General features: G+C 27.5%; 2 protein-coding genes across 17 annotated transcripts in view; one reads left to right on the forward strand and one right to left on the reverse strand.

Moving 5' to 3' along the window:
* LOC126849214 (potassium voltage-gated channel protein Shal) overlaps positions 1–17,254 on the forward strand; it is a 110,590-nt gene extending 93,336 nt beyond the window's left edge. For 4 of the 16 annotated variants that reach the window (XM_050592558.1, XM_050590907.1, XM_050591152.1 and 1 more), the window contains one exon: positions 223–8,948. Coding sequence is in view for 11 of the 16 variants with exons in the window: in XM_050591750.1 (XP_050447707.1) it covers positions 3,134–3,211 (78 nt within the window). In the remaining 5 variants the exon portion in view is untranslated. Of the gene's footprint in view, positions 1–222; positions 8,949–13,329; positions 14,507–17,114 lie in introns of those variants that run through there. The other 12 variants (XM_050590983.1, XM_050591410.1, XM_050592280.1 and 9 more) reach the window with 11 other exon arrangements.
* Positions 15,000–23,887, reverse strand: LOC126850127 (glycine receptor subunit alpha-4). The gene is made up of 9 exons (XM_050592866.1): positions 23,673–23,887; positions 22,393–22,531; positions 21,562–21,646; positions 19,700–19,877; positions 18,945–19,171; positions 17,781–17,863; positions 17,154–17,465; positions 16,496–16,701; positions 15,000–15,371 (listed from the first exon to the last, which is right to left on the reverse strand). Exons 3-9 carry the CDS (start codon positions 21,642–21,644, stop codon positions 15,195–15,197), a joined length of 1,266 nt encoding a protein of 421 aa, XP_050448823.1. The 5' UTR covers positions 21,645–21,646; positions 22,393–22,531; positions 23,673–23,887; the 3' UTR covers positions 15,000–15,194.
* Positions 23,888–25,975: the final 2,088 nt, after the last annotated feature.

Genomic DNA, 25,975 nt, shown 5'->3' on the forward strand with positions numbered 1-25,975 from the left:
TTCAATTTTTTTACAAACAACATAGGCTTAAAATATCTAGGCTTTTAAAACTGGCTTATAAAAAGCCAGTTGTCAACGCTTTATAAAAAGACTAAGTCTTTTTGTAAAAAGCCTGCAATATATACACACACACATACACATACACATACACACAAATATTTAATATTACTTCGAATTCCTGCAATTATGTAGCCATGAATTTTTCGCGCCTTTCAATTCCAGTAATAAAAATAAATTGTTCGCATCGGTGCCACACGAGGTGGAGATCATCATCAGGTTCAACAGCATACTATCGCGATTGATTCGCTTCTCAGAGGATGTGGCGATCGTTCATTACTCGACAGGATTTACGGATGATCTACAAGGAAGATCCAGATCGTGAATGTTCTTTCGCGATCTACTCCGCCGCAGATCGATTGTTATCAAAGCGTGAGGATCGATGCGCGGTTTATCCTCTGTGATAATAATCCTATCAGGATTTGCGTCATTTCGCAGATTTTCGTTTAACAGAAAAACATCTCATAATATGTCCTCATTGCAATCTCGTTTGGATGGATTTCTGTATAGAGAAGAGAACGTCGAGTCTTTCCTACGGAAAGTCGTGTCGATTTACCGATTAATTTACGACAGCAGCGAGAGACGGTCCGCGAAATGGGTAATCCAGGTGTGGCTGAGCGATTGCGATTAGAGTCGCGAATTACACGAAATTTGTTTGTGTGGGATCGTGTTCTCGAGGATTTCGCACTGCTATTTCGTGTCAGACCGTTCGATAAATAATGTTCTTTCTAATTGAGAGTCTTGAAAGGAAAAAAAAGACATCATTCATTGTGATTATTTATATAGTCAAGGATTTACTAATTAATCAAGATTAGAAGTTTATTTGCACAATAGTAGACAATGTTACTTCACGATTTTTAATGCGTGTTATAACAGTTATGAATACATATTAATAATCAGTGTTAAGCTGGAGCTGATATTTATTGTTAGCTTTATATATAGTTGTTTGATTCTTCCGTCTTGATTTCTACCGTCTTTGTAAAGAATTTGTATTATATGATATTTTTTGCATAGTTACAATTTAGGCAAATAAAAATTTCAGATCAGGCAAACATTTAGCGATCAATAGAAGAAAAGTATAAACTTAGACATTTATTTCGTAATTCAAAATTATTTCCAGAAAATAAAACATTTTATCTTAATTGGTTACACTATATAATATTACGATCGATTCAAATTCTTGGGTGATAAAATTCTCATATACACAAATATCAATTTCAGCAATTCATATAAATTTAATGATTTCTAATATATATGAATTGCATGCAGAGCACACAATTATGAAGCTGTATATCATATAAATACTAATTGTCAAAGTTAATCAACAAATTTAATAATTTTTATTATATTATTTTAAACGTTTTGATAACTTTGAATATATATGATTAAAATATTATATTATAATTAATGTTTATTGTACACATTATACATTAATACTTCACTATTTATTATTATTTCTGAACATCATTTTTATTAATATCAATATATTTTTATAAATACATGGTAATACATGATATTCTTATCTAAAATTCATTGTTTATACACTTTTTAGAAAAAATTATTATTGTTTAATGATTCAACAAAAGAGCTTTTAATAGTAAAGTGTTTTTCTTATTTATTTCACACACACGTTGTTACGATAAGAATTATGATAATAAGAGCCAAAGAGGTCAGTACGAAATCAGGAGACAGAGAGACAGAACATATCAAAAACGAAAGGCGCGGAGACATTAATATAAAATTGTTGAAATCAAAAGTTGTAATTTATTATGACTGCTGCTTTTAATTATAGAAGAGAAAAGTCAAGATATTTTTCATTATTTTGACAAAGAAAATTATTTCGATTTATTTTTTCTTTTATTACGTATTCAAAATCAAATTATGTAATTTAAATAAATAATGATTTTGCAACAAAGAAAGAAAGAAAGAAATTATATATATATATATATATATATATATATATATATAATTTTAATTCTACAATTTTAGTTTTTGGAAAAAAAACTATTTTTGCCTTTTTAAATAAATAAGTTGCAGAAATTGTTGTCACGTTGTTAATTTTTTCTAGTGAAATTGGTATACTTAGGTCTTGTTCATATATATTTTCTTTATTTTTTATATATTTAAAAAATATTTAAGAATAGATGAAATGTGTGTATGTGTGCGTGTGTGTGTGTGTGTATGTGTGTGTGTGTGTGTGTGATATAAATATTGCTTTATTGTACATTTTTTGCGACAATATTTTTTCTTAAATATGTTTATGTTCTTTATATAGATTATCACGAAATGAACATTATTGGCAAGATGGTTTGACGCGACATAGTCGAGATGTGATTAACGAGTCGATGTAAAAATGGAGGTAGGGACCTACGTACCTTTATATTCTAACTTAAGATGATGCCCTCGTTCTTTCAAAGCTTCGTGGCCGACTTTAGTCGATCGCGAGGACTCTTAAGCAGTAATTAATTAAAACGAGATACCTCGTTCGATCATTTATTACGACGTTATCATTAGCGTTGCTTGGCTGTAGCGATCGATCGTCCGCTTTCTTTTGCTATTCATGAAACAAACTTGCTCTGAGCGATATCTTATAGAAAATAAAAAAGAAATCGTTTATTTTATTCTTGTTTCTTTGAGACAAGAGAGAGAGAGAGAGAGAGAGAGAGAGAGAGAGAGAGAGAGAGATTACTTCTCTTAAGAATATCTTACGATTCTTCACATTGTGAGAATCAAATCGGAATTATATTTGAGATATTATTAATAACATTTCTTTTTTTATGAAAAAAGGATTAAAGCAATTTTGCATACATATGTATAATATTAAAATTGCTTTAAGCGGATAACATTTTCCAAGTTTATTTATTTATCAACTATTTTACGGCCAATTAAATAAAATTTTTAAGATATTTTATCGAAGCATTATAACGCGTTGTAATATTTATGGTATATTACAAGCAATATTATCGATTATTGGAGTAAATGCATTATATGAGAGGTCATTAAAAAACGTTACATCAAATAATCTTTGCAAAAAAAATAAGATTTGACATGAACATGAATTTACATGATTCTATAGCATCGCGGACGATTGACTGATGCAACCAGATATGCCGAAAAGAATGAAGAGAAGAGAAATAAAGACAACTGTGTTTGAGCAAAAAATTGTTTAACAATAGTGTAATGCGATGTAAATATTTACGGGGTCTAGAAAGGAGAGACGAGAGAGGAATGCACAGCCTGTAATAAATCTTTGTAATTGATGGTGTGATTCGCCCTTTTAAACAAAAGATTAACTGAAGAATATATATAAATATGTATAGAAAAAAGATTATATTATATAACGTAAATATGAAGGAAGAAATATACATATGAGTTTATGATATACAATACACGAACACACGAACACGGTACGTGAAGAGTGCTCTCACTCGTTGCGATAACACACTCTCACATCTACTTGCAGCACCCTTGCATCGCGCAATAAAATAAATTCTAAATTGTTCCGTACTAGAAAGCGTGCCTGAGTGTGTGAGAAACCGGACAAGTGTTTAAAGAAAAAGCATATATATATATATATATATATATATATATATATATGTGTGTGTGTATATACATACACACACACTCAAATGAGATTAATAAATGAAGAAATGAATAAATATATAATGCATCCGGTTTTTCGTTGTTCAAAGAGCACCGGTTATATTTGAGATAGTTTCGAAAAAATGCAGCAGTTTAATTAAGGAACAGCAAACGCGTGAGTCAAATGGAAAAAAGATATTGCAAAAATTGTCACATGAATTTTTTTTTTCAAGATTAGCTGTTAATAATTCACTTCATTCGTCACGGACGATCGCGCACGTGCGCGTTTTCACCTGCATTTTTATCAATAATTAATTTATTCGCGGGACATACATCGTGTACTTTTCCTGCGTGTGTGCCAAACTTATGAACAAGTTACTTCTGAGCTTTGAAATGTGCTGAACAACCGTCCTTTAATATCACAAATTTCACACATACATTTACATAATTCTCAATTTTTAAATAAATTTATAATAATATAATGTTCAATTGTATTATCATATTATCTGCATGATGTTTGCTTAATGAAAATTGGATATAAAACTTTAAGCATTATGTTAATAAAATTTATTATGTTAACGTAATTTTTTTATTGATGTTACATATTTATTGTAATTTAGATTAATCTTTCACAGACATTTTATTTTTGGAAATTATTTTCGATGCTGTTATAAATATATATATTGTAATTTTTATCTATTAAGCGATCTATTTGATGCATCTGAGATGAATTTTCTCATAAATTAATATCAGGAGAGAATATTGAATTATTTTAATTAATTTAATTAACACGTGACATAGTTTATATCTGACATCAGAGATCGACGACGCGGCGCGTCGCGATGCAGTTGATCGTCCTGTGAGTTAGCCTGTAATCAATAAATAAATCGTAAGTAATTTAAGCGTGCAATTAAGAATAAAAAGATTGAATAGAGACTTTCGTTGATGTTGTGACTCGTAGCGCGTATGCGTGCTGCTCGTGTGTGTATGTGTGTGTGCGCGCGTGTGTAAAACTAGCGCGCCGAGATAAAATTTCGCGAATTTCAGGAATTTCGCGAAAATATTTGCAATTACATGTCGCCTTCTCTTTTAATGTAAGAATTAGAATTTTAATCTAAATAGGATGTTATTACATTGTTCTTTATTGTTTTGTTTTTCTTGAAGGAAATACGTTTTGACACATCTGCAATAAAGTTCCGAAGAAAAATTTAGTTCCTTTTTGGTTTTTATACAGATGTTTATACTTTCGTATTCTTATACACGTAGACATTTCTGCCATCAAACTAATAATCAGCTTCAATTTTGTAATATTCATATTTAAAAAAAAAAAAAAAAACACTAAACAAAGATAATTTTACTTCAATTTAAAATTAAGTAATATATTCTACAAATTCGCGATACATTATTTCATTGGCGCATAGCGAGAAGAAGAAAACGAAAAGAATTGTATGAATAAAGAGCGAGTAGTATGACTACAATAACGCTACTGTAAATGGCAACAAGAAATCTAAAAGGAGCAGGAACAACAAAAGCAACAATACTGAAGCAGACCGAAGATAAAAATGAGTCTTTCACAACTTACTACCGTACTGCCAATATTTTCCGAAGCAACGTAATAATTTTAATAAGGATATTAGGATGAAAAGTCTAAGAAAAATGCGCACTCGTCAGGAGTTTTTCCTTTCGTTTCCTTTTGCCGCTCCAAACCTTTGTGAATTTATTCGCAGGAAGAAAATATTTAGACAAGTTTTGATTTATGTATCGTAGAAAATAGAAAACATTGAAATAAAAAATCAGAGAATTGAAAGATATAACGAATGCACGTCGCTCAGTGGGAAGTCTTTGAAACGATAAATATGACGAAAAATATTTTGATATTAAAAATGTGCCGAAGCTGCATTTGCGATCTTAATTATGAAAGAGACATAAAAATTATTCTAAAATTCTGAAAAAAATTTTTATGTATAGTTTTATGTATAGTTATAATGTATTTATTAAATATTTGTCATCTACTTTCCATGAAATACTACTGACGTTTCTAAAGAAAAGAAAAGAGAAAATATAATAAGAAATTAAAACATCTTTTAATTAAAAATTTGTAATCTCTTAAACTATTTCAAATCTTTTTTTTTAATATCTTGTACTTAAAGATTTAGATTTCAATGTTACATGTATGATATACATATAAAACGATTAGATTTCTGTCTTATTGTTAGAGACGGATGAATCTATAGAGTTTGAGAAACATACATTCTACATCTTCATTAAAATTCTATTTAAATTGCCGACTTGCTGCTGAGCAACACAAATTCGTGATGATTAAAATTATATCTTTCTTGCACGATCAGTACTATAATAATCAGTTTGTCATTAATAAGAGTATTCTATCTATAGTATGTTTTACGAGATCGATGTTATTTAATTACTCTTTTGACTTTAAAAACTTTTCTGGGGGATAGCAAAAATCAAACCGTTTTTGCTTAATAATGGAGATAAAATAACGCGCAAAAAAACTCTTGTGCAATCATGATAAACAAATAAGAATTAAATATTATACACACTGTCTCATAGCAATAATTTCGTATAATATTGTTAAATAAAGAAGAAATTGAGCAAGGAAATTATCGTAGATTGTGGATATATTTGAAATAATTACGATATATTATTGATCGTGCGAGATATTATTGACGCAAAATTTCGTTGTCTTTTAACTTTGTGAAGAACTCACGAGATTCGGGGCACTTAGAAAGCAACAAAGCGGCAAAAATTAGTTTATATCTAGGCGTTGATTCTTCACTGTACACATGATTATTTCTTTTTTTTCTTTTTTTTTTCTTAGGCAGGACACTGTTCACGGTCTCGTCAAATCTCGATAATTGACGCTCGGCGTATAATGACAAATTACTGTACTAATTAAGCGATCAAGTTCCCAAAATTGTTTGATGAATCAGAGAATTCCTCGAAAAATCCATATATTCACAGATATGTTGCATAATGATTATGCTGAATAAAATTTTTATACAATGTGCTATTATATTGAATAAGATATATTGAAAAATCAATTGAAATGTTTTCAAATTAAATATCAAGATATTTTACATGATTTTTTAACATAATTTTCATTATCATAAATGATTTGCTGTGTTGTTTAATATATTGCAAATACTATTATTGTACAATTTTTCTATTAGTTTTAATAATCTTTCTGTATTGTTTATAAATAAATGCAATTGACCATATTTTGAAACTTGATTGCTGGTTTGAAAAGCAAAGTAAATGAAATTGTTAGAAATATTTTTAAATATTTTTACACAGCATTGATCTTTTGGATAAATTACAATTTAATTTAATTTAATTTAGTTTTCTTTAACATCTTACATCTTCTTTTATATTGTATAATAATTAATTTAATAATTCAATTTTTGCAAATTTATGTGACTATATGTAATTATTTTGTACAATTGGCTTTTCAATTATTAGATACTTTGTGCACGTTATAAGAATATTAACGTGAATACTAACGTATATATGCACATGTCTTTTTACGTAAATACCACACTCACTCGTATGCGCGGTACAACAGGGCTTGCATCACATATTTCTCAGGTCAGACTAATTAAATCAGGAGATTATGATTCGTTCAGACGCGACACGACTGACGCCGAAATAAATGCGCGCATTTTCAGGATGCCTCATTAAATCTAGTAATTATTTTAAAGTCAGTTTTTTTATCAATATAAAATCCCAATTTAAAATATCTTTTTTAAAAGTTTGAATACGATTTTTGCTTTTTCTTTTTCTTTCTTTCTTGGCAAAAAAAAAAAAAATTAAATTAAAAATTTAATTGCCGCAAGATATTAGACACATGAAACAATTTTAATGAATGAGATTTCAATGAATATATGAAAAAAAAATCTATTTTTAATGTATTAAAGAATTATTAAAATTATTTTTTGATGACAGAGTGAGAAGCATCCTACATATTTTCTTGATCCGTTTCAGAAGTGTCGACGGCCACGGAGTTCACCGGCGTGTTCATAAGATTTATGAAATCTTTGCGCGTGAATCACAGATCCATGAAAAAGATTATTCTTATTTACTTGTTTGGTACAATTACTTGAAACAACGTCTAATGAAACGACTAAATTATCACAATAATTAGTATTAATGTACAAAATGATACGCTGTTGTAATAATGGGAAAGCTAGCTTCCCACGGTCTACAAAGAGTTGATAAAGTGGTTAATTGTATTGGGCTGTACGTAGTATAATTTTAGAATAATTAAAGAAACTGTGTTTAGCGAAATTTAATAAGAAATCTTAACGTAAAAAATTAATTAATGTAAGATATCACATTTTTTTTTTCCTATAATTTCACTACTTCTATGTATGTATGACGCGTATTGCAATTTTGTACTATATATTATTATTATTATAATTGGCATGTAGCAAATATAAGTGAAATATCATAATGACGTTTGCAACTGACGCTCGAGATATTTATCGGTAAGAAGCGGTGGAGCTTTGACTTCTTGCATTCGCAGATAAAAATTGAAATTAATATTAGGAGATAGGGATGAATTTGCTCTTGATCGATCTCTTGTATTGTTCTCGACGTACTATTTTTAGATTTATAAAAATGGACGCGAATCGAAATTAGAGAAATGCGCCGCATGAGCTGGGCCGTCGATATTATTATTCAGGTATTTGAACTGAGAATAATTCGAAGTACGAATACTTGAATAACGATTACGAACTCAAACATCCAAATTTTTAATGCATCGAATGTCGTTAATCATTCTATTAATAGTTTATAAATTATTATTTTAATATTGTTTAATATTGTTAAATTATATTATTGCAAGCAATATGTAAATATAATTGTACATATTGTTAAAATTAAGTTTTATATATTATAGCAATTATATAAGTGAAGCTGGTTTTATAAATGTAATAGCATAAGTTATAATACGATCACATAATGGGGCTGAAGAATTTATTATTATTTTTTGCATTTGTGTAAAATTCTTCTGTTTTGTAATCATCATTATCTCGAAGAAATTTACATAGCGATATTCGAATGTGCAGAATCTAGAATGTCAGATATTTGTATAATGACGGCCTGGCAGAATGTTGATATATCCAACGATAACAATATTTTGAATTGAAGCGTGTGAAGAGAAATTGCGATATTCTAATTTTCGGCGATTGTAATTAGAGATGAAGACATTTTAGCCAAAGGTGTTGTCCATCTTCGATAGTTTCTACGCCTTACTCAAAGAGAAAATAAACTAAAATTCATATTTCCAATTCAACTTTACTGTCAACCCTATTAGTTTTTCTATGAGAAACTAAAATTCTTATTTTAACAAAAATAAAGGAAAAATTAAAAGAACTTGTATAAAGGACAAATCAATATTTATATTTATAACTGCATTTTATTGTTACTTTTCTTTTTATATTTGTTTTTGAAAATTATCTTCTAAATATTATGATAATTATTAGATATTATTCTTTTGTATCGTTTGTAAGAAACGTAAATAAAAGAAAATAGCGGAGCTAAACGGAAGATGAATAAAAAGATATACAATTTTATAAATTAGAGAAAGAAAGAGAGAGCTAATATTTATTTAATGCTGATTTATTATCAATGTTTGATGTTTATTATCAATATTATGTTCATCTAAAAAAACTTCAATAATCTGCGAGAATTTTACATAGCTGGCAATTAAAGGCATCTCCTTGGTCTTGCATAATTCCGATATATCTCAAAAACTATTCGAGATACCAAAAAATGTTTTATTTAAAAGTTTTAAAAGATAAAAACAGCTCTATTTAAGATCTATTTAATTTAGCCACATTATTTTTTAAAAGCTTATTAAAAAATTTTGTAGAAAAAACTATTTTTTCAAATTTTTATTATTGTTATTAGAGTTATTTTTACTATAAAACTTTTGTATAAAATATTGTTTAATATATTGAATAGTTCTTGAGATAATAAAAAAGTCGTTCTACATATATGCTTTTATCCTGTAGAATCGTTTTTGGACCGCAACTGAAAATTTCTAAATTCGTTTATTGATCTTCCTTACATGTCTAAAGTTTCATTAAAACCAGATTTTTCGGATTTGCGAGGTTCTTTTATAAGATGATTAATGCGAATAAAATAATTATAACATAACTATGTTATTTAAATTTAATAAGAAAACATAATTCCTTTACTAATAATATTTAACTAATAATATTTAACTTTTTGTTAAAAAAATAATAATCTTAAGTTCTAAAACCTCAAAGAGAGTCTGCGTCTAAAGAGGTGCGGATAAACTTGCCATAAGTTGTATAGCTAACTTTGGCAATTTAGAGTTTTGAACGTAACGAACGACTTTTTAACCCATTCATTAGAAAGTTTCAATATTAAAACATTTGATATTATCGATATCATTCTTCAATGCTGTCAGTTAATAAAATGTAGGGGTTTTACATGTATAATAAATAATCTAGAATATTTCTTTCATATTTTATATCTTACAATATAAGTTATTAAGTCCTGAGAGAATTTTGAACTTATTAACAAATGTTAAACTAATTTGTGTATACAAATTGTAAACAACAAAGGATGATAAATGGTGAGAAAATGACGTAATTAAAATTTTTTCATTATTTTACTACATAATTTTACAAATGGTGGATAATAAAATAACTCCGTTGTATTTTACATTACTGTTAGTATTTTTTTTTACTTTGTAGTAATAATTATTTTTTCATTAAAAGTAGAAGATTAGTAAGAAGTTAAACAAAAAAGACAAGTTACAAATTTTTCAAAATATTTTGAGAATTATTTTTATCATATATACATATAGTTAGATTTTACCAATAATAATTGAAAAAATCAAACTTTAAACAATTAGCCTTATATATATATATTTAACAATTTACGTAGTTATATGTAAAAAAAGTTTTAATATTACATATTATTCTTTTTCTCTTCTTTCATTTAAGATTACATAAATATCTAAGATATAAATATAATTTACTAGACAATCTATTCAGTTATTCTAATGAATATTTATATAACATAAAATCATAATAGTGCCGCAACTTATAGAAAAAGATAATAAGTTTAAATATTTTTAATGATTTACATTCAATTTGACCATATTTTATAAGATCAATTTGTATGTAACTGATGTATGTATCTAACTATACTATGGATGACTGACAGTTTGCGCCAAGTATAATAATTGTTTAGCCGCTTCTCCTTAGAATCCACCTACGTTATCTGGAATCCATTAACGATCGGTGGGACGCTCGTTAACGGCGCTGGCGACAGAAAGTCGATAGTTAATTACGCAAATGAAGGGATCTCGTTAACAACCATGGCAAACACGACTACGATAGATCGTTAAGTAACGTGCCCACTGATTTGATCGCCATCGAAAGTGCATAAATCAGTGAGTTGCGTGTGAAATACCCGAAACATTCCCATTTAAATTCTAGATACAGTCATATTAGATTTGGCTTTTAAATCGGGCAATAACTTTTATCCCCTTATTTATAATATTTTTAGTTTATACGTTTGTAAAACGACTGTCAAGAGCAAAATGCGATCTGATGTATTAGAATGCAATTTGCATTAACTTGACTGCATCTTACAGAGTTTTATGGTCTTACAGATGATCATTTTATATATATATATATATATATATATATATATATATATATATATTAATTTAGATAATTTTCTTAATTTAAAGAAAGTAGAACTTTTCTTATTGAAAATTTTATCTATTTTTTTCAAGATTAAATGTTTTGCCACATATATTATGCTTTAAAATATGTTTTTCTTCATATATATATATATATATATATATATATATATATATATATACATTAAATTTGAAGAATTTATAGTATAATATTTATTGTACTTGTATATTATGAATATTCAAAATTTCCTAAATTTATACACGGCATTTAAAGCAGGCACTACTAACATAATTTACTTTATTAAATATAAAAGTTGAGGTAGACCGTGATACTTTTACTCAAATAACAATAAATTAATATCGATCATGCATATACGGGCTGCTGGTTTGATAGACGATAGGCAATTGTATTAATTATAATGGCTAATTAAACACGGCACGTTTGTGACATGTGTCACGTGCAGATGACAGTTGGCGGCGAAATTATCGTTCTCGCGGAAACGACAGATCCGTGAAGAAAGGCAGCGTCAGATCGGTACGGTAGGATAAAGATGAAGAGTTGGTGTGAAGAATATTTTAGGACTCGACGTACAAGAAGAAATGATCTACAGCGGCGAATGACAATTATGACTTTTTACATGAATTTAATTATTCGTAGCGCGAGTGCGGCTCTCTTCAATTACTTGCGCCTTGTCGAGCAATTACCGGATGATGAGGACTGACATTTTCCCGGTGCAGCTAACTATAGTAATTAAAAGAGAGATTAAAAGGGCATATCGAATTCAATCTCCACCAACATTCAAATGTCCTCACGACATATCAGCAGCATTTGTATTACCTGTGAACATTACGGATGTAGAAATCCGTAATCAAAATTTGCTTCGAGAAACTAGAAATTTGAACAATTTTACTTTTTTCACACGAGTTAATATTTTTATAAACTTTATTACTTTATATTACATTAACTGTAATATTGATATTGCCATGTAAATCTAGAGAATCTTATTAATATTTCATCAGAAGAAAGATATTAAAAAGTTAAGTAATCATCTCAAAATGTACGCAAAATTTTTATGGCGCTATTTATTTTATTTGAACAATTTCAGATATCTCAATTAGAATACTTTTGCATTAAAACACTTCTGATGTAACTTAATTAAATTTTATTGCACGAGTTGTGCTGAAAGTTTCAACTAATTATCTAGTTAATAAGTTTCACTTAATTAATAATTTAAATTGCTAAGAATTCTAGATTATATTCATATTTTTTAAGGAGAATTTTAGAAGGAGTATCCTAAAGATCGAGACATACAAAAAGAAAAAAGATTTTTTTTCATTGCTTTAGGTAAATTTAAGATATATGAAAATACATAATGCTTAACTAATAAAAACAATGATAAAAATATTATCGAAAAAACTTATCATTATTACCTAGTTTCTTTGCACTTTCATTTCATATCCTCTAAAATATCTAGATGATATCGATTATTGGAAATTATATATACAATGATCAGGAAAATGTAATTTTTTACAACATTAAATAATGCTGAACACATGGAATGTTTTTTTATGTTAGAAAGTTTCTTCCTTAAAGCATTCATATGGGAAAAATTATTCGTTTTATAAAGATTAAAAATAATTAATAAAGTAATAATATTTAGAATGATTTAATTATATATATATTTTTCTGAGACTAATATTTAAGACTGATTTGTCGTCATTTATTAAGAATATAATGAAGTGATATAATAACTAAAATGTTTAAGAAAAAATAAAAAAATAAGAATTATAACAAAAAGAATATAATTTTATTTATTTAAATTACTTTAAACAAATTAGATTTGAACATTACATTATGTCGTTTGCGCTGATAAATAATTTTTATTTAGTTTTGATTACTACTTTCGATTATACATATATGTTACGGATTTTTATTTTTGCGCTTAATTTCATCTGTTTTATTGCATGTTATTTTTGTATTGCAGTATTGTGACTGTTGATCTGCGCTGAGGATCGGTTGCAAATTTGCTATTGCTGCACGTAGATCTTCGATCAAAAAATGCTTGTGCAAGGATGATCCGGAATTTATTTAAAAGAAATAATAATGAAAAGAGTGAGCGATAATAATATAATCAAAAGGTGCTTAGATAATAATTGAATAAATAATAATTGACTTTATTTTTATATTTATTAACAAATTACAGTATAAAGAAGTAAATATTTTCCGCAACTGTGATTAATATAGTATCAATAAATATTTATCAAATATGTGTATTTTCTAAAATTCTCAACTTTCTTAATCATTATATTCTAAATTAAATTTGCGTAATTTAATACTTGTATTTTACATTTTTAAATATAAAATATTATCTAATAACCTTGGATATAAATTAAAATTTATTTAAATTTATATTAAGTAAGTTCTTTATTTTGATTATAAATTTTTTATTTACCGACTCGAAATTTTTAATTTAAATCCTATTTGTACCTTTTTTTAAAGTTATAAACGTTTTAAATTTATTTAAACAATTATTTGTATGCGTAGCAAGACACACTATACATATTGCGTCATAGGTTGAGAAACACTGACGTAAATGCTTAATTTATTAGTACATCAGGCAGTAATGATCTGCCACAGTGATAATACTCCGTAACATGCCAGACAATGCGCTCCATTATCTCACAAGACGAGATTTAGTTCTGCTGGACAGAATAACCATAAATAATGTTTGTGATATTTTTGATAGTGATTTAAGATATTATCACAAAAATTTTAGAATAATATATTTTGCAAATTATGTAATTATATATGTTGTATATAAATATTAGTTAAATTTATTCTTCTCAAGTTATTTTTCTTTTCTCTCGCGATTGTCTTTTATTAAATCTCTTCAAAAATTTTATATATGTATATAGTTCTCTCTTCTCTATTTAATCAAGTATTTTTTATTCTGATTAAAATTAATATAAATATGTTCATGAATTCTATCAGAAATTAAATTAATAATTTTATATTAATATTACAATTTATATCTAATCGTTAATTGTATCTACGTATTTTGTTTTATAATTTATATTACAGCTAGAAACATAAACATGTCATAAATATATATTATTATAATCTTTAATTTTATGCTATTTCGTCACATAAATAAGTATGAGAAACAGATAACTATTGTACATCAATTAGATGATTAAAACATTACAACATATATATGTAGTATAAACATTAAATAATATTATATAGATTAAATTTTTACACAAAATCACATTATTTTATTAATGAATTTTTTATGCAGTAAATTATATGAAATACATATATACAGCACAGGTTAATTATAAATTTTAGAGATAATCTACTTTTTAAATTACATTATGATAAGAAAATTTATCTTTTAAAATAATTTATTATAAAATTAAATTAGTCAATGTTAAAAAATAGAGCAAAATTTTAAAAATGTTATTGTAATTATTTTGCAATATTTCTTATAATTTGTTATAGAAGTTGACTATAATTTGTGATTTGTATAAAAATTAAGTTTAATTTATCATAATTTATTAAACATATTTTCAATAAATGTGCAAATTTCACTTTTATTACATTTATTTATTACGTCGTCTTTTATACATAATAACTTATATACTTATATAATAACTTATACGTATATAATTTTTAATAGCTTGTTTTAATTAATTTATTGCTGCGTATGCTACATATATATATATATATATATATATATATATATATATATATATGTATATATATATATTGTATTCTTTATGAAGTTCGATATCTCGGAAAATACATTTGACTCTGGCTGAGTCGGGTAGGTCTCGTCTTTTAGTTTTATTATAGGAAAGTGCTCCAATAAACAACGTTAAGAATAAAGAACGAAAAAGGGAAGAAGAATCTGGAAACCTTGTCGATGTAAATGGCGGTGGCTCGTCCTTGACAGCATTGCTCATACTGAACCGTCGGTGTTCTTATTGGACTTCTATTTCTTTCAGCATCCGGTCTCATTGGCGTCTACGGGAGTTGGAATTAAAAATACATCACAAGAGAAATAATATATAAATGAAGAAAATTAATTCATGTGTACTTTTTATTTCAATTTTTATGTTTTTCTCTTCCCCTTTTTTATTATCTTATATTATATTAATCAAGACTGTGTTAAAAGGTAAGTGCGTATATTAAATTTTTATATTTGTATTATACAATTGCTATTTTTACACGTAATACAACAATATATATTTAAAAAAATAATAATTATATTATATAATTATATAATTATTGTCTGATAAGAATAATTAAATTTGATCAAATATTGCATGCTGATATCAATTTGTCTGTTCAATTAAAGTAGATATTAGTAGAAAACATATTTAAATTGTAAAGTAGAAAATAACTTTTATTTATCAGCTGTCAAACAAAGATGATATGTTTATGAACAATTTATCGTTGTAGAGTGTAAAACTAGTGAAAGTAAACAGTTGCGTACAGTAGTACAAGTAAATATCATGCGCAACGGATGCAATGAAAACAGAATACATTTTATATATAGCGCTCGGCGAACTACAAAGTCTGCGTAAACTATATGGAGAAAAGGAGAGAACAGAATATTGCTCTGCGAATTGAAGTGGGGGATGAATGCATTGTAATAAAATAGAACTTTGAAACTTATTCGAGAGGGAAGTTACCGGCGACAAGTTACTCGCCAGACTATGCGAGCGATCATCTAAGAGAGTAGTTGTATTTTAAATGGCGCTTTATCGATGTTATTTTTAAATTTTCATAACATGATCTACAAGTGAAAAAATTTGGCTCCAAATAAATTTTCTGTATTGTTGGACTATACGCGAAATATTTATTTTCTCTTTCTTTCTCTCATGCGAAAAATGATGTAACATTTGTTACAATAATTTTCATGATTGCCGATGATTTATCACTGTCGCGGTTTACAATGTAGTGTCATCTATTTTAGGCGTTTTTATTCAATTGAGCGATATCGCACCAACGAGATGAAAAAAAATCGCATTACTCTTGAGCGATGGTGCCGCGTATTTCGCTTTATCTCGACTATCAATTTCGCGGAGGCCAGTAAAGAGCATTTGTGCCGTAATAAATATCGTACTGCGCTTTTTCTCGTTTACCTTGAAGTCGTCGATGGCCTCTCGAAGATCTTCGTCCGAATAGCCTTTCATGGCCTTCGTAGCGATTGGTCCCATGTAGTTGTTCACTACCGCAAATTCCATAAGGGACAGGAAGACGAATACGCTGCACGAGGACATCCACACGTCGATTGCTTTTACATATGAAACCGGCGGCAGAGATTGTTGAGATTGCGTGTTTTGAGTAGCTGAAAAAAAAAAACGTTAAGCCTTGATTTTTATATGATGACTATATATATATAATTCAATTGTCGTAATTGGCGTCCACCTCCATCTTGCATTTATGTATTGAGGATCATCTTTTTAAGATTATCTCTCACGAATTAGATTAATATCAATTGTCAATCATTAATGTTGTAATTTTAATTATTTCTGTTTTTTTTTAGACGAAAATCATATTGATGTTTACTGCAAATAATTTTATTTTAACTTACAATAAGCTAAACAAGAGAAAATAAATTACAGAAATTAAGATAGTTTTATTATAAAATTAAAGAATTCAAATTAAAATTCTTTTATAACAATAGATTAGTTGATATTTGTGCCATTGTTATTATACCTCGACAAAGGATTCTATAGTAATTGCAAATATTATGAATAGGTAATGTGCGAGCAATGGATATAGGAGAAGTGGTCTTACCAAGGGTTAGCAGTGACGTCACGCCCAGGGTGACACGTGCCGGGATAGCTTCCGGCTTGATCCAAAAGGCGATCCATGACATGACGACGATAAGGGCGGACGGGATATACGTGTGGAACAAGTGATAACCCAGTCTCCGGCGTAGATTGAAGACAATCTGTATGCACGTGAAGTTTCCGGTCGAATATTCGATCGTGCAGTCGGTCGTATAGTTGTTCGATATGTCGAGCTGCGGTAGCTCGATCTCTGGATTAACCACAAGGGGATCCGTTGTGTTCCATAGAAATACCAAGTCTTGAGTCGTGTGCGAAACTGCAAAAAAAATTAAACGTGATTATATGTATATAGGAAAAGTTGATGCGAGCAAAAATATTATACGGAACAATAATAAAAATAATTATAAAAATTATAAACAGAATCAATATTTGAATATTTTTACATTAAATATAGTTAATATCTATGTCATTAATTATATCTAGCTTGTGTATTATAATTAATTATAATTACAGAGATAAGTGTTTCAGTAGCAAAATTGTGTCATATATATCGTCGTATGTTTTTTGAAAAATTAATTAAGAAATATTATTATGTTACGATTTGTATTACTGTTATTTATTATATACTTACGACTCTCGATCATCATTGAGCAAATTTGTGTGTCATGAGGGTAAGACTCAAACTTCATCGCGCAGGAAAGCACCAATGTCAATCTAAAACAAGTATTGCATTTTTTGATATGTAATCCATTAATCAAATTATATTTCAATCTCTCAGTATGAGTGAATTATTTGATAGCGCTATTTCCGGACAATGATAACTATTGAAGTTTTTTGCTATTTTTGTTTTTGACGATGCAAACATTCAGAACAAGAGAATATAAATTTGTATCTTTTATTGACAATAAAATTTGACAAAACAAACGAATCGCCTGCAGATGGAAATAAATGTTTTGAAATGAAGTTGAGATAGAGAGACTTTTATAAAGCAAAAATGAGTATGACATATGCGCGAATTGAAAATACGTCAATGTTGAATTGTATACATAAATAAATAACGTTCCTAAAAATTCTTGATTAATAATTCAATGTTTTAATTAATGATAAATGAAAGAAATTGATTAAAAAAAATCCATTTCTTTAAATTATAATTAAAAAATTTTTTGAGATATATACAATACTTCTGCATAATCACAATTATTTAAACATCTAGTTATACTCTAAGAAACATAATTATATATGTATATATTCAATACTATACGACATAAAAAAAAAATTATACAATAAATGTAATAAAATATTTTACAAATTTAAAATATTGCTTTCTTTGCAATTTAAAACAATTTATACAAATAATATAAAAGTTTACAAAGAACCAAAACCCGCGCGTGTGCGGACATATCATTTGAACAGTTGAAACTTTAGAGTTAATAGCACTTTGAACACGAAGACCGCTAAAGCGAACAGTAAATTTACTAAACTGTAGTGTTTCTTCTGTAGGGTTTAATATGTGATGTTGGAAGTGTATTTATCTCATTGTGATAGTTTTGTTCACTCGAAACGGAGTGCTTTTATAATCAAGGAATAGAAAAAGAATAAACTAATATTTTTCCTCGAAGGCTTTTCCTCGAAATGGCACTTTTCCTTGAGAAAGAATATATGTTTGAAAAATATGTTTTACACTATTTTTTAGAAATTTTCCTCGCTTTTTTTTAAGCGTTACCTACAGTTTTTAATAATCTAAATACTTATAATTAAAATATCGAATAATAATGTCAGAATTTATAGCTCTTACTTGGACATGTAAAGCAATGTTTTGTCGTGATACAGCCAGAGATAGTGGTTTGGTATCGACATCTCGTGGAAGGTAACCTTTTTTGCGTTTTTGAAGAAGCAATCAGGTCTCCAAATGTTATGCAGCCAGTCCACGTCAAGTATTCTGTACTCTTCGGACATATTTTCCGGCAACCGCAGTCTAGAATCCCGCCAACTCTGCGCGAGAAATATGTCGGCCACATACGTCTGTTGTCACAGAAAAACAATGTGTGAACACAGATGTTGCTTTATATATGCGACCAGAATTATTTCTAAGTGACATAATCATGCTTCCTCGAATAAAAAATCTAACTTGCTTGATCTTCACAAGTTACCCTTCCACCATAAATGTGGAGTTCATGGAAAATTTGAAAAGTGATTCACGAGGCAAAGTTACTCTTTTATAATATTGAACATAATCTTATGTTAATTCTGTTAAGTGCTGCTATGTGATTAGAAAAATTTGTATATGGAATAAAATGGGTAAAAAAGTTTAATTGATCTTATCAATAAATGCGTATATATATATTATTTCATATAACATATAAATACATTTATCAGCTGTTTATCTTTTTTTTACAAACAATATAAAAATATTTTACTATAATCAAAATTAATGTAGAAAATAATTTAGTAGAGATTAATATAAAAATCGCAAGTGTGATATTTTTATAAGCATTTAATAAATGAGAAAATTAATTTTCCGGTGTGTGCTTATGTCGGTTTTTCACTCACCATCGATTCTTCATTTATGGAGTCTAAGCTGAGCACTGTCACGTGAAAATAAACGATAGTGGGTTGTCCGAGGAATTTTGGAGCTCTGTGCTTATCGTACTGTTTCGGATTCAAAGGCAGAATATCCTTTAGCGACAAAGAAGATTCTTTTTTCCCATACTCATCAAAGTCTAGCTCCCTGAAATGTCAGAAGATGCGAGAAGCGGCCTGCTAATGGATACAGCGTGTACACATTCTCCGCCTCTATTTATCAAAGATTACCTTGACTATGATAAATCGCAATCTTTAGTGCAATATTTTATGCTTATAAAGAAATAGGACTCGAGATTATTTATAATTAAAGTGTTCTTCTTAATATATTGTTTAATTAAATATCTTGTTAAAAGAAGATTAATTTGAATGCATGTAGCGCTAAAAAGAATTGTGGAAATGTTGAAAAATTTTACATGTTATTTTGAAAACATTTATTTTTTATAGAATAATTTTTTTATTTTTAGATATTTTTGAGAGTTATTGGTTAACGTATACTTACATTTAAAATCTGGAATAATGTTAGAATTAATACTTATGTTGTTCGTGAGAAAACAATTCAATATATTGACAATAATTAAATCACGTGTGCTGTATTTTACGTGTATTGTAGTTAGCACATAACGTAAACGTAGATTATAGAAAATACGTATGTCAACGATTGCTTGATTCAAACAAAATACATTTATGTAAATTTGCCTTAAAATCGCCTTATATCACTGTGAAACCCGCCAAGCCGATAATACATAACAAGGCTTTCAAGAATTTTTTCGCTTATTTCTAGTTTTCTCGGAAGTGTTATAATTTAATGCAACAATATCGATACAACATAAATATTAAATTTTTTATTAATTTTTTTATTTGATAGCTTTGATAAAAAATCAAATTCTTTCAAGATATTAATTATTATCAAACATATTTTATTCTTCCATCGTCACACACTGAAATGGTGCGAGATGAATTGTTAATCACTAATCGCAAAAAGAAAAAGAGTTTTGCATTATAGTTTTTAATTTTGGATTGCGATCAATTTACAGCGATGACCTTAAAAGTTAAATAATACCTTTGGCAGCGGCATCATTGTATAGAGATTTTTATTGCAACATCGACGAAGTTCATAAATCATTCACAGACTGTAAGAACCAAGTACGGTAAGAATCGACAATTTATTATTACAGAGAACAAATGCTATATACATACGCGCGCGCGCGCGTGTGTGTATGCATGTATGTATATATATATGTATATATATATATATATGTATATTTCAACCAGGCCGGTCACATCGATGTCACGATTGCTAACTGTACGACTTTCTTTGTTCAATTAGGGTGTTATTGCAGCTATTGATTGAGATACTGCAGTATATAACATATGTAGGTATGATATATCCGATACTTGCTATTAAATAGAGAAATGTTTACCGTTATGTGTGCAAATATAATGCAACATATAATAAAATATAAGTACCATAGTGTGGAAATAGCAAAGAGAGCTTATGGATTTTACAAATTTATTTATTTTACAAATTAACTAAATTTATTCTTATCTTTAATTAATTAATCAATTTTTTAATTAATTTATTAAATTAATTTTTGTTTTTACGATTACCGTTAAAATACTGTTATATATGTGTTCTTAACAATCTTTTCTTAGACATCAAATTTTTTGAAGAAAGAAAGAATATAATTTAAAGAACAAAAAAAGAATTTAAATGCAAAATACTTTTTTCTTTCTGCTGACAATAAAATTTTTGATATACAAATTTTACATTTCAATATAAGAAATCTCTCATGTGATTGCTCGACGTAGAAGCGTAATCGCATACTCACGGAAAGTTTGGAGCAGTCATGCCAAACAGTGTATACAAGTAGCAGCATATGAAGCATATGATCATTCGAGAGTGTCTTGCCATTCCTAAAGAAAGAAACAAGTGTGTGTGGAAAAAGTTATTACAAATGATATTTGCAGGAGTATTATGCTGATACCCGCACATAAAGGAAGAACAGCATTCAACAAAGTGAAAGTATACTACATAAAGTATGCTATAAAAAATTCATTGATACACGGAAGAATCAATAAGATTGTATTAAGTTCGCGGACACTAAAGACACCTTTTATACTTCTGAACAGATATATTCGTTTTGTCATGTTACCTGTGCGGTATATATTAAATCTATTAATATTCCGTAATTGCATAATTAACTCAATTTTATTTAATTAATAATATCTCGTTTGCTTTTATTGTTTCTGACAATAACGTCGCGAGGTGGCGAATAATAATGGACGATTTATTATTTCTCCGATATGGAAAAAGTCAATTTATACAAGACATACGAATAATAAACTTATATCTATTCTAAATAGTTTATTAATATATAATTTGAACGTGTTTTGACGGAATATAAAATAATATTTATCGTCATAATAAATGAATAATGCTATGAAGGATTTAATAATCCTGATTTTATTTCATAAAGGTACTTTCTGTCATAACTATGAAATTATACATTAATTAATTAATTTACTGTTATTCCCACGTTTTTCATTGGTTTGTGATCTAAATATATATTTCACTAGCAATTTCCTGCATTGCATCCCTTATTTTAAAATTTTTATGGTTTTTTGCACACAACGATTTTTCGATCCAATTTTCCACTCACCGATCAGCTGCACATTCTATCGTTCAGAAATCCGGCGAATGCTCTCGGCGAAGATCGAACGGAAGCTGTCAGCCGCTCGTCCGAAAATCTCCCCCACCGGATCTTGATCGCTTCCGGTCCCTCGTGAATCAATGAACATCTGAATTTACATTTGAACGTAGCGTTTCATGAGAGAAACCATTGACGTGTGTCGATGTTAAAAACCTTATTGAGTCATGTTGTCAACATTAATCATCGATTACAATCTATATTATAACCCTTTAAAATATCTGCAATTGCTCTTATATATGTATTAAAAATTTAAAAATCTCACATAAAAATTATAACTTGATCAATAACTTTTAACTCGATAAAATTTTTGAGAAAGAATTTTTAGTGATAAAGACAGCTATCCTCAAACTTTTTGATTGATATTTATCTAATTATTTAATATAACAATAATCCCTAAATAATAAAACTTTACTTTGTGTTCAAATAAATTTACAATTTTACAATTACAAAAGAGTAATTATAATTAGAACTTTAAACCGAGAGATGGATTTATCAACTATAAAAAAGTTCATTAACGAATTTGTGTAAATGTACAGTGAAAGCATAAGCTGGCTTTAGAAATCGTTTTAAATCACCCAGATATAAAGTGTATCTTTTAAAAGAAGATGTATTAATTTTTACAGCTAAAAATCGTTTCCAGATAGCGTTTTATAAAGATACGAATAAATCAAGTTCAAATGTGAAACTTTTAAATGCATAAATTTTGATATGAAGAAAATATGAGATATTTCAAATTATAAATTATATAAAAATAAAAGCACGTTTGTGTTTTATAATACAAAATAAGAATTAAAAAGAGATTAAAGAAAAAAAGTAAAAAATTAAGTTTTGTTATCAATCTTTTACATAAAAATTCAAAAAAATAATCTTTCTTGTATATGATATAAAATAGTTTATAAAAAATAAGAAAATACTAAAGTCTGCATGTTGATAAGAAATTAAAGATATGATATAACAGATCTAATCAAATGCATGTTTTTTATTTTATAAACTATAACCGATTAAATATTAATGTTTATAACCGATTAAATATTAAATAAATAAATAAGTAATTTTAATAAATATATTTGGCCTTTAAAGGTAATTATGCTCTTTTGCTTTTAATCAGGAATGTCATAAAAGCATTATTGCACTAATTTTTATAAAAAAGATAAATTAATATATATTGCAACCATTTTCTTAAGTTCTAATAAAGTTTTCTAGAAATTTAAACTACAAAGGCTACGGACCTGCTTCTTTTCTGCCGGACCTTTCTTTTTGTCAGCTTTAATTTAAAGCACGTTGAAAAGTCATCAACAGTTCGGTAATGTTTTGATCAAGCTATTTTTTGTAATCATGACTCTCGGAAACTTATTTGTTTATATATATACAAAACACGAGGAAACTTTAAGAACGATGTGTCGTTATCGCGTCGTTGGACTTTCTCGCGCAGTAGATGCTCTTGATGAGCTTGTCAGACAGAAACTAGTCATACCGTTGCACTTTCTTTCCCGATGTATAAACCACCCCATCATACAGCCGTCTCTAAGCCAATTTGTTTATCGACTAACTGATTAAGCCCTACTCTCTTTCATCAGCAGTATCGTATGTCAAAGCATGTGAATCTTAATTAGAGATTCTGTAATTTTTCAATCAAAAGCGAGAGACGTAAGATGAAAAAACATAGAAAAAAAAGAATTAGATTATATTTTAAACATCAAATTCAATGTAATTTAATTTATAGATAAGCTGATACATGTCTACATTGACAAATGTATAATATAAAATTTATAAAAGCTCTGTAAGCAAATTTTATAAATTATATGTTTATATGTACAAAAATGTATAAAAGTTTCTTGTTTTTTAATAAGGTTATTTTAGGAAGAGAAATAGAGAGAAAGAGAGAGAGAGAGAGAGAGAGAGAGAGAGAGAGAGGAAAGCAAATATTTCTTATTAATTAAAAAAAACATTTCTTTTAGCTAAACTTAAAAATTATGTTATTACATTTTAATTAATAGTTATATAAAGTTATAAATTTAATAATAATAAATTAAAAATAACAGCAAAATAATAAGCAAATTAATTAATATTTTTATTTATTTTTCTATAGTGAAAAAAGACTGATACTTTTAATAAAAATAAATAATTTATGCTTTTATTTAAGTTTACTTAGGTATATATATTACGTTCAATATATACATTTAATAAATTTTAATATTAATAGTAATATAAAGACATTATTATAATGAATAAAATGTGAATAAACAATGGCCATTTAATAAGAATATAAACTTATCGACGATGTGTTGTATAAAATCTATTCTCATCATCTCATAGTAGATAGCACATACAGCCTAATCAATTCAAAGAATTATTAAAATTCATTTTTTATGTTTTTTATTTATAGAATAATTTACTTATATTTTAATACAGAAAAATTGATATATACTTCGAAAATATATTGAAATTGCATATTTTCCTTAATATTTGCAGCTGATACAGAAGCTTTCTTCTCTTACTGAAAGCTGTTAACATGACTGAAGCTTTCAATTCTACAGTTGGCAAAAGATTTTCAAAATATAAGATAAATTTCTAAACAAAAGTTTTAAGTACTAATTATATAACAAATATTTTTAATTAATTAATAATTAATCTTTCATTAAATTGCATAAAAATAAATACTTAAGCTTTTGCTTATTTTAATTATCAACAAATAGAAAAATTTTAGCTTACCAACAAATGAAGAAATGAAAATTTGGTTGGTAAGATAAAATTTATTTAAAAGATAATAAATGTAATACAAGAGAGCCATCAGAGATGTTTTCCATATTTCTGTAAGAGAAATTATTTTTGATTCCCTTATTTTTTATCAATTAGCAAAAAAATCTTTAATAATTATTTCTTTATATTTAGAATCAAATATATTTTATTTGATGCTTTATCCTTTAAATTTTTGACAATTTAAATATAATTCAAATTGAGAACGTGTAAAATAGCAGTGTAAAATAATGGAATCGCAGGGTCGAGTAATTAGCACAACAAAAGATTTTGTAAAAATATATGTGCATGTATATATATAATTTATATAAAATTATATTTATATATATATAAGCTATATATATATATATATATATATATATATATATATATATATAAGATATATAAGATATAAACTAGAAAATTTAATTAGAATAAGTAGATTAAATCATTCTTGTTCGAATAAAAGAAAATAACTAGCTGTGTGGTGAATAAATAAACAACAACTCCAGTGGACAGGATTCTTTTGTATATTTATATATCATATATTAACTTTTCCAAGATAATCTTTGGAAGCTGCGCATATTATCGCGCGATCGAGCCGCTTTGCGAACTCTCGCATGTGTTTCTTGTCGCAAAAAGAAGAGTCGAAAAAACAGAATATATGCGAAATCGGAGTAGAAATCTGGATATACTTTTTTGGCTAGCCTTTTCTACGAGGCTTTGATATGTTCAGTTGAAAACTATCATCTTTGTCTTTGTTCGGTTTTGAACAGTGAAAATAATGTAACTACAC

This window comes from Cataglyphis hispanica, chromosome 1, assembly GCF_021464435.1.
Source record: "Cataglyphis hispanica isolate Lineage 1 chromosome 1, ULB_Chis1_1.0, whole genome shotgun sequence".
Taxonomy (NCBI): Eukaryota; Metazoa; Arthropoda; class Insecta; order Hymenoptera; family Formicidae; genus Cataglyphis; species Cataglyphis hispanica.